The sequence below is a fragment of the Bison bison genome, unplaced genomic scaffold, assembly GCF_000754665.1.
Source record: "Bison bison bison isolate TAMUID 2011002044 unplaced genomic scaffold, Bison_UMD1.0 scf7180017864495, whole genome shotgun sequence".
Lineage (NCBI taxonomy): Eukaryota > Metazoa > Chordata > Mammalia > Artiodactyla > Bovidae > Bison > Bison bison.
The window spans coordinates 5,214,711-5,228,949 of NW_011495054.1; the positions used below are offsets into that span (position 1 = coordinate 5,214,711).

General features: G+C 37.8%; 1 protein-coding gene across 1 annotated transcript in view; it reads right to left on the bottom strand.

The window, feature by feature from the left end:
- The window catches only part of PTPN11 (protein tyrosine phosphatase, non-receptor type 11), a 49,109-nt gene extending 39,821 nt beyond the window's left edge, over positions 1-9,288 (bottom strand). Inside the window, exons 1-3 of the mRNA XM_010828593.1 lie at positions 9,206-9,288; positions 4,068-4,259; positions 2,142-2,334 (exon numbers count right to left, since the gene is read on the bottom strand). Coding sequence (XP_010826895.1) covers positions 2,142-2,334; positions 4,068-4,156 — 282 coding nt within the window. The 5' untranslated portion in view covers positions 4,157-4,259; positions 9,206-9,288. The remainder of the gene's footprint in view (positions 1-2,141; positions 2,335-4,067; positions 4,260-9,205) is intronic.
- Between the last annotated feature and the right edge of the window lie 4,951 nt (positions 9,289-14,239).

Consider the following 14,239-nt stretch of genomic DNA (forward strand, 5'->3'; position numbering starts at 1 on the left):
CCTCTGGCTGATTCTGAGGTTGTGTGCAACCAGGAAGTGAAGGCTAAGGCTGAGTTTTAAGGTACCAGAACACTAAAGGCAGACATGCCCCAACACACACACAAACACACACACAGAGCCATGCTGGCAAAGTCTGGGAGATTTAATGTTTCAAGGCATTTAAGGAAATCTGTGTCCACCCATCAGGTGATCACTATGCTACCCAAGCAGAGATATCAGTGGCCACACATGACAAAGAATACAGGAAAGTCAATAAACATACAAACAGCATCAACTATAGGAACGATAAAAAGCAGCAACAACAAACCCTGGGAAAGGAGGACATCAGATTTCCAGAGCTGCCACATAATATTGCTTTAACTGTCTAGTTTTCAGGAATTTCCTGGTAGTTCAGTGGTTAGGACTCCAAGTTTCCACTGTAGAGGGTCCAGATTCAATCCCTGGTTGGGAAACTCAGATACCACAAGCCATATGGTGTAGGGGAAATTTTTTTAATAAGTAAAATACTTTGCTGTCCACCTGAAACTATCACAACATTGTTAAATGGCCATACTCCAATACAAAATAAAACTTGAAAAAAATAAAATGCCTAGTTTCCAACAAAAACTCATGAGCCATGCAAAGAAACAGGAAAGTATGGACCATATTTTGGGACTGGGAGGGAAACATTCAGTGGAAACTGTCCTTGAGAAAGTATAGACAAAACTTTAAACCAGCTAGTATAATAAAGGAAACTATACAAATTAAAAGAAAATATGAACATCACGTCTCATCAAATAGAGAATATCATGAAAACTTTTATATAAATGCAGTATTCATGATAGCCAAAATGCCCATCAATTGTTTAATGGATAAACAAAATGTGGTATATATCCATACAACAGAAAGTTTGACAATAGAAAGAGTTTACTGACACATGGTACAACATGGATAAGTCTTGAGAAACATGCTAAGTAAAAGAAGTCTGTCACAAAAGGCCACATATTACCTGAGCCCATCTCTATAAAATACCCCAAACAGGCAAATCCACTGAAATGAAGAGATTAGTGGTTGCCAAGAGTTGGGGGGAGGAGGAAAGGTAGGGAGTGACTGGTAAAGAACACAGGGTTTCTTTTTGGGGTGATGAGAATATTTTGGAATTAGTGTTATTGGCTGCATAATTTGTAAATATAGTAAAAAAAAAACAAAACCACCAAACTGTCCACCCTAAAAAGAGTGAATTTCATGGTGTGTGAATTATATCTCAATAAAGCTGGTTTTTTTAATCTTATTAAAAAACCGAAGCAATAAGTGAATACACAGTTACTATTTAAGAAACTATGTCAATGTATATTATCATATGTGAAATAGATCACCAGTCCAGGTTTGATGCATGAGACAGGGTGCTCAGGGCTGGTGCACTGGGATGACCCTGAGGGATGGGATGGGAAGGGAAGTGGGAGGAAGGGTCAGGATGGGGAACACATGTACACCCATGGCTGATTCATATGAATGTATGGCAAAAACAGCCACAATATTGTAGAGTAATAAGCCTCCAATTAAAATAAATTAAAAAAAAGACACTATGTCAAAACAAAGTTTGATGTAGTTGACCAAAAACCCAACCTCCTTGGTCTAGCCACCACATTAAAAACAAGAAATGGTGAGTTCAATTCTCCCAGCCTTAAGATATGAAATCACATGCAGTCACAGGCTATACTGTGCCAACCCAAGGGAGGAGCTGAGGCCATCGCTTTAGAAATTCAGACAGAGGCAGATTCCAGCTGCAACCATGTACAAGTAGATTGAGATACTGTGGGGCTGGGAATTCCCTGGCAGTCCAGTGGTTACGACTCCATACTTTCACCACCAAGGACCAGGCTTCAAGATTCTGCAAGCCACGCGGTGCATCCAGAAAAAAATTTAAAAAGATACCACAGGGCAGAAGGTGACTTGCTAGAGACACACAGGAAATAAGTAATATAATAAAGCCATGAAATGATGAAACAGTTATAATTAACAAGGTACTCAAAGTATAGAAGCCCTCGCCTAAATGAACAAAGAAAACCTGACTTTGAAAGAAATGGTGTTGGTCTTCTCCCAACAGAAAAACCACCCAAAGATGACATTTCAGAAGACTCACGGTTCAGCTGGGGCTTTACCTGACAGCGAATCATGACGTGGGTCACTTTAGACTTGGCATCATTGCTCTCCCCTTTGTCATCTCCAGTTCGGACAGAGAGAACAAAATCTCCAGGGTGGCTCTGGCTCTCGCGCACAAGAAAGCTACCATGTTTTCCTTTTTCAGTTAATAATTTTTCTGCTTCTTTCCCAGAGAGGTGTCCATGAAACCACCTAGTTTTTTTTTTAAATGACAATCAATTGAGTTCTGCAATGAGTTCACAATATCCTTTTATAAAACTACCATCCATAGTCATATCTCAAAACAATTTAAAACAGACACATTCGTCCAAAAGACTGATCCATCCTATTCAAGACTGAACCTGCATCCCCAGCATGCAGGAAAAATGATAAAGATGTTATGAGTAACCATTAAATTCCTTAAATGAGCCCACAGTCATTTGAACACAAATATCCTCAATCTTTCTTATTTTCTTTTAAATCCCTCATCTTTTAAAAAGGCAGTCTGCCATTTCTCCACTGCCCAACCCTAAAATGACCAACTATTTAATCACAGTCATTTAAAGCAATTATAATAGAGAGTTATGGTAGTGACAGAGAATCATCTGAATGTTTGCCCTTGCTTTGGCATGCAAACACTCCATAAAAAAGGGATCTTTTGTTAGAAATGAATTCAAATATTCCAAGCTTTCCCAGATTTTCAACTTATACTTCAAGAGCCTCCAAGTTTGCTGTCCACATATTTGGACTATCCGCTGGGTTATCATTTCAAATTTTAATGCACATGAGACCTGGAGTAGAGGCAAAGGATTGGGCTAATGATGTGAACTCTCATACCTTACAATCAGAGATACCAATACACTAGGTCAGAATGGGGCCCAGCAATCTGCATTTTTAACTAGCACATTAGAGTAGGTGGTCTGAAATCAGACTTTGAGAAAATACTACTCTAAGTTACTATAGAAAATATCTTAACATAGTCATATTAATAATGTGGCTTTTTCCCTCAGGATCTTGGTGAGGAAGATCACTACATGATCCACATGTAGTGCTAATTGCTCATCACTGAAGGTATATATATCAAGATATTTTTCATCCACTCTCAGCCAAAGATAGCAAAATTAAGAAATAAACTGCAAAAAAAAAAAAAAGAAATAAACTGCAGAGAGTTGGCTGACAGTCTTTTGCTTAATAATCTGGCTGGCAAACAAAGGATCAGCATAAAATAACAATGACATGAAGGTATAAAGAGAAGAAACCTATCTGAAGATGGAAAATATACAAACCTAATTAAGAGACCCTGATTTGGTACTGAGTCAGAAAGGAGACGGAGAATGGAGAAGAAAACCAATAAAATCAATACAAATAAGTCAAGCCCCAGCTTTCATCAGCTTAGTTCCAAAATAAGGGAAAGATCTCAGAAATAATACAATTCCCTCTAAGCAAGGTCATTCCCACACATTCGTGGATATAACATCAAAGAACTTATGAACAATCTGAACCCTCTGAGTTCTCTGCTTTCCCACTTCTGAGCTTAAACTGACATCTGTTGGTGACATTGCTGAATAGCTGGTCAGGAGCTACAGGGAACTACTACCATTTTGGTGTTTCCATTAGCGTTCGTTTTCCTCTCCTAACTCTCAAAGTTCAGTAACATTCAAATTCAATAATCTTAAAATTATTCATGTACCAAGTATAATCTATACAGGAACTGTCTGAGACTTCTATGAGTTCTAAGTAATAGTGACTGAAGCTTTTGCAAGAAAAGGCCACTCTGAGAGTAAACTGATTCTATCACTGTTACTTTAGTAAAACTTTTAAGATTATGAGATTTTTAAGATTTTAAGATTAATAAACAGATAGAAGCCAAACCCCCATGATGCATTCACATCACACCTATGACACGGGAGAGACGCAGGCTCCACAGTTACGGAAACAGAACTGACCTTTCAGAGGTAGGATCGGCACAGTTCAGAGGATATTTGAGCTCAATAACATCTCCATTCTTTTCTTTTAGTTGCCCGTGATGTTCCATGTAATACTGGACCAATTCAGCCAAAGTGGCAAATTTCTCTCCTCCGTACAGGTCATAGTAATCACCAGTGTTCTGAATCTTGATGTGGGTGACAGCTCCATTTCTTCTAAAATAGTCCATTAGAAAGGTGGGGGGGAAGACAAATGAAGAGCTATACTAGTAAACATGGATCTCACATTCATTATCAGATTTCACCTAACTGAAACAAACCCAAAGAAGGTACAAATTTAGGCTTTTTTTAAACAAATGCATTGAGTGAAAAATAATCACACAGTCAACCATTTCAACACAAAGGGTTCTGTGTATATTAAGGGGCAATCATTTTTCTCATCACTAATTAATCAAATGAATATCATTAGAATAAAACATACATTTACCTGATAATTCAGTAAACCCACTCTTAAGTATTTTGCCCTCCAAAAATGACGCTTCATGGCTACCAAAGATTGGTTCAAGAATATTCATTGTGGCCTCGTTGTAGTAGAAGAAAAATGAAAAATCAAATATTTGTCGCCAAAATGTATACAAATACTCATACAATGGAATATCATATAGGAATTTACAAAGAGAGACACAGAACCATTGATATACACAAACAACACAGGTGAATCTCTAAAACATTAGGTTATGACAGTGAAGCCAGTGCTCACTTTGGCAGCACATATACTAAAATTGGAATGGTACAGAGAAGATTAGCATGGCCCCTGCGCAAAGATGACACGCAAATTGGTGAAGCGTTTCATAATTAAAAAAAAAAAGAGAAGAAGAAGTCAGACACAAAAGAAAATATATTGTATGACTTCATTTATATACTGCTGTCAAATAAGTTAGTCAATGGGGATAGAAAAAAGAATATTAATATTGCTGACCTCGTAGCAGGAGGAAGATTAGAAAGGAGCATAAAGGGACTTTTGAGGGTGAAAGAAACAGTCAAGATTTTGATTGTGGAGTTTTGGTTGCATTAATAAGTACACTTGTCAAAACTCGTCTCACTATACACTTTAAGATATTATACATAACTGTATCTTTAAAAATCATTTTAAAGACATATAACTGACAGACTTTCCAAAATGAGATGGCTAATATGTCAACCCACTGAACTGACGTAACACACTGGCCAAAAGTTTCTAAAACTTGGTTAGCCTAGGCAGTCTGATGATTTTCCGTTTGGTTTTCCAAACTACTAAATATACCTCGTTACTCATAATCATCTTTGTGGACCCAAGAAATCTGGCAATCCCAAAATGAAAGCCACTAACCTATATTTCTTAGTCTGACCCTACACCATTATCGATGAGGCCTCTGTTAAATATAAACACTACTATCTTTATCCAAAGATAAAGGAAAATGGGAACAAAGTACGAAAAAGTACTCTACAATGTTAACAACAATATCTACTTCTAATTTGTGGTAACAATCTTTTCCCTGTAAAAAAGGTACTTCAAGTAAGTCTCTCCTCCAGCTACACCTGATTTTATTTTAGCACATGAGCTCTCTATCTCTAACCTTAAGAACATAACACAAAAACAGATATTTCAGTTATGGACTAGATCAATACAAAGCAACAAGGTGGAGCTCAAAAATACGATATTAGGAATTCCCTGATGGTACAATGGTTAGGACTTGGTGCTTTAACTCCTGGGGCCCAGGTTCGATACTTGGTCAGGGAACCAAGTTCTGGCAAGGCTTGCTGTGCAGCCAAAAAAAAATGTACATATACATAAATATACACGACAGAGCATGAAAGAAGCACAATGCAGAACAATGTGCTCAGCACGTACCATTTATGAAAATTTCAGAATGTACACAAGTCATACCATGCATTATTCATGACACAGACCACAGACATATATATAATTATGTTTACATTTTATTATTTTTATGTTCCATTGTTTATTATATGTACCCTTTTTAAAATGAACTAGAAAGAATTATACCAAACTCAGAAAGTAGTTATTTCTGAGAAAGAAAAGAACAGTAGAAAGTGTGGTGAAAAAGAGGAAACTTTGCTTTACTTTATATTTTACTTTGAAGAAAAAAATGACTGGCAATAAACACAACATGGGTAATTGTACATAAATTTATGTATTTTTCTGTATTTTTTTTCCTCAAAGTTAAAACAGGGTATCTTCCTTGACTAACTAGCATGGGCGCATAACAAAAAGTTTAGATCACCCGCAGAAAACTAGAACAATAAACATGTCATACACACACATATACACATATCTCAGTGTCTATTATATCATATACACAATAAAACATTTATCATATACATAAAACAATGAGTACATAACCAAAAATGAATACAGAAAGAAATGAATCTGACTTTGTAGTAAGTTCATAACTACACAGAAAATTAATTTCTGTAGCTTCTGAAAACAGTACTAACAGTACACCCTTATTGGGATATATTCTAAGAACAAAAAAGACTCCAGGGAAATCATGAACTTTACTTAATTAGAAATGTTTGTAATTAGAAATGATAGTGGTATAGTCATTTTGAAGCTATTTTCCTATTATAGGATTGGGCAAATGAGGTCATACACTGATGCGGCTATAAAACAGGGTTTTCTCTGTAAGTGAACAGAAATGCAAATATGGAATGAGAAGAGGTGAAGAAGCTGGTGTTGAATTGGAACTATCAAACTTGGTTTGATATATATTCATGTATTTATTGATATTGATATATTTAAAATTTGCTTTCAAATATATATTTACTCCCCAGCTCTGTCTACTACAAGGGCCTAGAAGCAGTAACACTCCAGGAGTACAAACACCAAAAGATAAGACAAACAGATATTCTGTGCTTTCTGATGTGACATAATGGGATGGCTTCAAAAGCCACGATTGAAATGACGAGAGAAATTTGAACAGGGACTGTACATTAGACAATATTGAATCAATGTTAAAATTTCTCATATATAATATTAATGATATTGTAATTATACAGGATGTCCTTGTTCGTAGGACATGCACACTGAACTAACAATATTGAGAGGTTAAAAATAAGCATCCTGACATTTGCAACTTATTTTCAAAAGGTTTGGTAGAAGGAGTATACAAACACACAGTCCTAAAAAGAAAGAGCAAACACAGTGAAATGTTATAATAACAGGTAAAGAGAATGTGGGTGTTCACTGTATTCATTTTTTGACTTTCCAATAGACCTGAAATTGCTCAGAATAAAAAGCTGAGGAAAAATAAATTAAAAAAAAAAACCTCACCAGTTCTGTAGTCCTGGCTCTGCTGCCTACTAGGTACGAGACCGGCTTTCTAACTTGACCTTTGAGCTTCAGCTTACTTACCTCAAAGCTGGAGATAGTGGTATTTATTCTTAGGACTTAGGACTTAATAAAGTGGTATTTATTCTTAGGTTACTGGAGAGATGAAATAAAATGAAATACGGTGAGTGTTTAGCAAGATGGCCTGGAATGTGTTGAGTCCTCAGTAATGTCTGCTATCATCCTCCTCTTCCTCCTCCTCCTCATCGTTACTATTATATAATCTTGTAAGTCAAATGTCACTCAACTGTAGGTTAGAGGTCTGTGCTAGGACAAGGCCCAAAAACTCACGAAGGCTTCTGCCCACTCCTGGTAGCAAAACAGAAGTAAAAGCTAACGATGACATGGGCTCCTAGAGAAACTAATACCCATCGAAAAGGGACTTCTCAAGTCCCAAAAGGGTCCTAGATAAATCCTCAGAGCACATTTTCCTTACTTTTTTATTTAAAAATAATAACAACAAAAGAAAATTCATAGAGCAGTTCATATCTAGCTCCTGGAATGAGCTAGAGCAAGGAGAATATAAGAGTATATAAGTATATAAGAGAAACTCAATTTCAAGAAAAAACTCTCCCATGTGGGCTCAAAGAGACATGCAACAGGGTGCGATGGCCATGCTGTTCAAAACAATTTTAAACATAGTAAAGATAACTTAGTGTCCAACAATAGGGGATGGGATAAATTGTGGTATATTCACACCATTCAAGTATTATACAGCCATTAAAATTGATAATTAGATCTATATGTCCCAGCACAGAATTAAAAAAAAAAAAAAATTTTCAAGGAAGTCGCAGAATACATACGTTATAAAGCCAGGGATATGAATTCTAAAAACACACAAACCAACTTCATATCATTCACACATAGGACAAATGCAGTACGAGTATAAAAACATGTTCAGGAAGGAGATATGCCAGCCTCTTGATGGTGGTTTCCTCTGAGGAAGGAGCGAGGGGAATGGGACTGGACAGGGGAACAAACGGCACCACAACTTCCTCAGTGATGCTTTATTTCTCGAAAAAGAAAAGTGATCTCAAGAAACTCTTCTCTTTCTTTCTCTTTTTACTTGAAGTATAGCTGATTCACGGTGCTGTGTTAGTTTCAGGTGTACAGCAAAGAGGTTCAGTTATGTACACACCTTTTTTTCAGATTCTTTTCCCTTATAGAACATTACAAGATACTGAGTACAGTTTCCCGGGCTATACAGCAGGTCTTTGATACCTACTTTATATATAATATAGTGTGTGTCTGTTAATCCCAGACCCCCACCACCACCATTTCCCCCTTTGGTAACCTTAAGTTTGTTTTCTATGTCTGTGAGTCTATTTGAAGAAATACTTCAAGAGTATTTTTTTTTCCCATTCAGTAGTCACCAGAAGAGAAAGGGAACCAGATTCAGGATGAGTGAAACCAGAACTGTGCCTTGTTTGGGATTACACTGGGATTGAATCAGGCTCAATTTAAGAACTTCTTATGCTCTGCTCCAACTCATCCTTATGTGGTCCCTCAAGAGAGAAGAAAAGCCCACCTTTCAGGCCCCTTCTGCTGACTCCCTAATCTGCTCACTCTCAGGAGGCTATGTTCTGAAACCCCACAAGCAAGCCTGAATCCCCCCTAATCTGGGGACCAGGGCACTGGCAAGGCCTCACTCACAGGGCTGCAGACAGGTCTTCAGACTCTAAATGAGGGTAGCAGGTTGTCCAAATGTGGTCTTAACATTCCCACCTGGCAGGCACTCTCAGGATGTGCTCTTGTTCTTCCAGCTTACCTAACGGAAAGTGTGAAGTCTCCAGGGTTGCTTTTACTGGGCCTCGCCAAGAAACTGCCGTCAACTCCTCTTGTCAACAGTAGGTTTTCTGCCTCCACGCCAGTGATATTTGGGTGAAACCATCTTGAGAGGGAGAGAAAAAGAGCAATGAAAAACAAAGCACTGCTTTCCACACCATTGCAGCTAAAATGCCTATGAGAAGAGTAGCAGATAAAAATATCAACACAACCTTTCCCCAACTCTCTTTGATCACCGCCTCCTTCTTGTCTTCCCTAAGGTAGGGACCTGGCATTCCACTGGCACAGTAGGTGGGGCTGGGGGCACGGTTAAGGGGGCTGGGGCTGAAATGGATGCTATTTATTCAGGGTGGTTGGGGATGGCCTCAGCCATAAGGGAATATCTGATCAGATCTGAAAGAAGCAAGGCAGTAACATGCAGCCATATAGGACAGGAGCACAGCAGGCAAAGGGAGGAACAAGAAAAGGGCACAGGGGCAGACTGTTTTTGACCTGTTCAGCTTGGGACAGAACAGACAAGGGTCAGAGGGGAAGGAGATGAGGCCAGTGAGGTAATGAAAAGCCAGATGAGGGAGGGCCTTGGAGGACACTGTAAAAACTTCAGCTTTTATTTTTCGTGAACTGGGAAAGACCTACAGGGTTTTTAGGCAGAAGAGCAACATGATCTAACTTACTTTGGTTTTTTTTAACTTATTTATTTGGCGTGCAGGGTCTTAGTTGCAGCATGAGGAATCTTCAACATTCATTGTGACATGCAGGCTCTTTAGTTGTGGCACACAGAATTTTTAGTTGCAGCATGTGGGATCTAGTTCCCTGACCAGGGATTGAACCCAGGCCCCCTGCATTGGGAGCAGAGTCTTGGCCACTGGACTACCAGGGAAGTCCCTGACTTATATTTTAAAATCATCCCTCAAGCTATCATGCAAGGACAGAAGCACACAGATCAGTTAAATAAGCTACTGTGATAATCCACACAAGAGATGATGATACCAAGGACCAAGGTGGCAGAAGGAGCAGTGATAGACAGTCCAACTGGGAATACTCTAAAGGTAGCCAACAGGATTTCCTTATTAACAAATGAGATGGGAAAAAAAGAAAAGAGTAAGAAAGATGCCTGGGTTTCAGGTCTGGGTAAGTAGCAGGTTGGAGGTACTGTGTACAAAACAGGGGGAAAGGGTGGGGAAAGGAAACTCAGGTGTTGGATTTGGCATATGCTAAATACGAGATGCTTAGTCATCTGAGAGTGCATATATATTATGCACTAAGGTTTATTATTGACAATCATAATAATAAATATAAGACTGTTCTGACAAGGAATAATCAGAAAAGGCAAGAATTCAGACATAGCCTACCAACATTCCTGTTATTTACATTAACTGAAATTTATTTTCTTTTTAATTTTTCCTATTGTATCTTCCGAGCATTTGGGGGGAAGTCTAAACATCACTCTGATTGTCCCAGAGAAAAATCACAGGGCTCAGGTGAAAAAAATACGCATATATTAGTTGGCTTTTTACTCCCTCTGAGAGCCTGTCAAAAGATCAAGATGGAATTTTACCCCAGGAAAACAACCTCAAGTTATATATACCTTTCATCCCAACATCCCATACTTTAGCATACAGCATGATTACTAAACTCTTTTTTTCCTTTTTAACCTTGCTCACGATTTCTTTGATCTGTGGTTCCCACCTGAGTCCCCACAGCCCTAGGGAATCAAAAAGCAGTAACAGAGGGTTTCCAATTACTTATAACTTTTCAAAAAGTACAGTGAAAATCTTACATTAACATTCAATTTGTCTACCTATATAAGCCAGTTAGAATGTCAAATCTCTTTTGCTTTTGGCTACAAAACAACGTATTACTTGATGTGGTAGTCTGAAGCTGAGTGGGTGAACACACATATAACCGAGAAAAAAAAAAACACATGCAATAGAACAGAACTAATATTTAAAACTAAATTGAGGGCCTTCCATGGTGGCCTAGTGGTAAAGAATCCTCCTGCCAATGCATGAGACATGGGTTTGATCCCTGATCAGGAAAATCCTACATGCTGCAGAGCAGCTAGGACCATGTATCACAACTATTGAGCCTGAGCTCTAAAGCCACAGCTACTGAGCCCATGTGTTGCAATACTGAAGTCCGTGTGTGCTAGAGAGCATGCTCTGTAACAAGAGAAGCCATCACAATGAGAAGTCCAGGAACCGCAACTGGAGAATAGCCCCAGCTCACTGCAACTAGAGAAAAGCCTGCAAAGCAACAAAGACCCGGCACAGCCAAAAATAAATAACTAAATACATTAAATTTTTAAAAAATAAATTGAGACAATGAATAAGATGTGAATATATACACTGAAAAGTTTCACCAGGTACTTAGGAAAACTAGCCCAGAACAATCACTCTGACACTTGTTCTAATGAAATTATTATACTTTAAAGACAAATGGGAAATGCCTGCAGGAAAATCAAATAACTTGCTACAGGAAACAAATGAGACCAGCACCCGACTTTCCAAAGTCAACATATATAGCAAGTTGACAAATGAACAAGAATGTTTTTTAAACTCAATGAAAGAAAAGTGTAAACCAAGAATTTTATATCCAGCCAAGTTATCCTTCAACCATCAAAGCTATAGAAAAAAACAAGTTTCAACATACAAGAACTAAGGGAATGCTGCACATATCAGTCTTTCCTGATGAATCTCCTAGAGGATAAACTTCATCTAAGCAAATAGTAACAAGCAACACTGACAAAATAACTGACTGTGGGCATTTAATGATCTGTAAGTGTGCATGGACAATGAAACAAAGATGGGAATGAGAGTAGAGGACTGATGCACAGTAGTTACACATTGTCACACAGGAGAAATACTACAACCAGAAAATGGGAAAGGGAAAACAATAAAAACCTCATTGCTGGGGAACTAGGATCCCACATGAGCCCTCTTGATCTCCACAGCGAAAGAGTCTGTGTGTTGCCAGGAAAGATTCCCCAGTGCCACAACTAAGACCCAACACCGCCAAAATAAAAACCTCATTGCTGTATAGTGAGAGTGAAAGTCACTCAGTCATGTCCAACTCTTTTGTGACTCCAGGGACTGTAGCCTTCCTGGCTCCTCTGTCCATGGAATTCTCTGGGCAAGAATACTGGAGTGAGTAGCCTATTCCTTCTCCCGCAGACCTTCCCAATGCAGGAATCAAACTAGAGTCTCCTGCATTGCAGGCAGATTCTTTACCAGCTGAGCTACCAGGGAAGCCCCATTGCTATACAGGCAATAGGCAACAGATGGGTATTTAAAGATAATGAAAAAATCTGATAAGCCTGATAATGAAAGTTAAATAACCAAACAGAGGGGTATAAGTACTAGAATTAAGAAAAAAGACACAAACCTTCCAAAAAACTATTTTCAACAAAAAACTTTTAAATACACATCTTAGAAAAAAATTATACACACACACACACATCTTGAGACAAACAATGCAAGGAAACACTACATATACACCAGACCCGTGAAAAACTTGGGGGTTAGAGGCACTGATCCTTACATAGTTGAAAATCCATATTTAACTTTATAGACAGCCTCCATATCCACTGTTCTGCTTCCAACCACATGATTTCAACCAGCTGCAGATTGTGCTGTACTGTAGCACATACTTATTGAGGAAAATCTGTGTTTATGTAGACCTGTGCAATTCAAACTTGTGTTGTTCAAGGGTCAACTGCAAGTATAAAATATTATGATAGAATTGATACCAAACCTATCAATCATAACAATAAATGTAGATGAGGTTCTATCTGTTTATGTACAATCACCTTTATGGAGCAAAAACTATAGGAGATGCAAGGAAACACACTAATAATAGGAGATTTTAATAGTCCACATCCAATACAAAATAAAATAGACTAAGAAAATAGGTAAAAGATAGAAAATCTAAACAACATAAACAATGGATATATTGTGCATATGTTGAATTCCACATCTTGATAATAGTCACATATTCTTCCCTAGTGACCAGAGAATTTTCATAAAAACTGATCAGATATATTAGGTCACAAAGAAAAGAAAATAGTAACTCCTATAAAGTAGAAGTATTACAACTTAATACCATTGTATCATGATTGGTCAACAGAAAATAATAGAATTCTGTATCACCAAAACTCCCATTTAACAGAAAAACCTGTGATCACTTTTTAAAATCCAGATGCACATCAGAATTATCTTAGAATTTTTTGAAAAATACAAATGCCCAGGTATAGCGTTTTTTCTCCAGATGTGTTTCTAATGAGCAGCCATGTTTCAAAGCAACTGGACTATATGATTATCTTTTACTTTTATCTAGTTTGTTTCACTTTATCTATTTCATAGTCAGTGTTCCCATTTTATTTAGTCTATGTTTTCCATTTTTTAATATATAGCCATATATGTATTATACACATATTACATGTCTATATAATAGAGTTTTGCCAAGAAAATGTACTGGTCATAGCAAACACCCTCTTCCAACAACACAAGAGAAGATTCTACACATGGACATCACCAGATGGTCAACATCGAAATCAGACTGATTACATTCTTTGCAGCCAAAGATGGAGAAGCTCTATACAGTCAACAAAAACAAGACCAGGAGCAGACTGTGGCTCCTGAACTCCTTATTACCAAATTCAGACTTAAATTGAAGAAAGTAGGGAAAACCACTAGACCATTCAGGTATGACCTAAATCAAATCCCTTATGATTATACAGTCGAAGTGAGAAATAGATTTAAGGGCCTAGATCTGATAGATAGAGTGCCTGATGAACTATGGACTGAGGTTCATGACATTGTACAGGAGACAGGGATCAAGACCATCCCCATGGAAAAGAAATGCAAAAAAGCAAAATGGCGGTCTGGGGAGGCCTTACAAATAGCTGTGAAAAGAAGAGAAGTGAAAAGCAAAGGAGAAAAGGAAAGATATAAACATCTGAATGCAGAGTTCCAAAGAATAGCAAGAAGAGATAAGAAAGCCTTCCTCAGTGATCAAT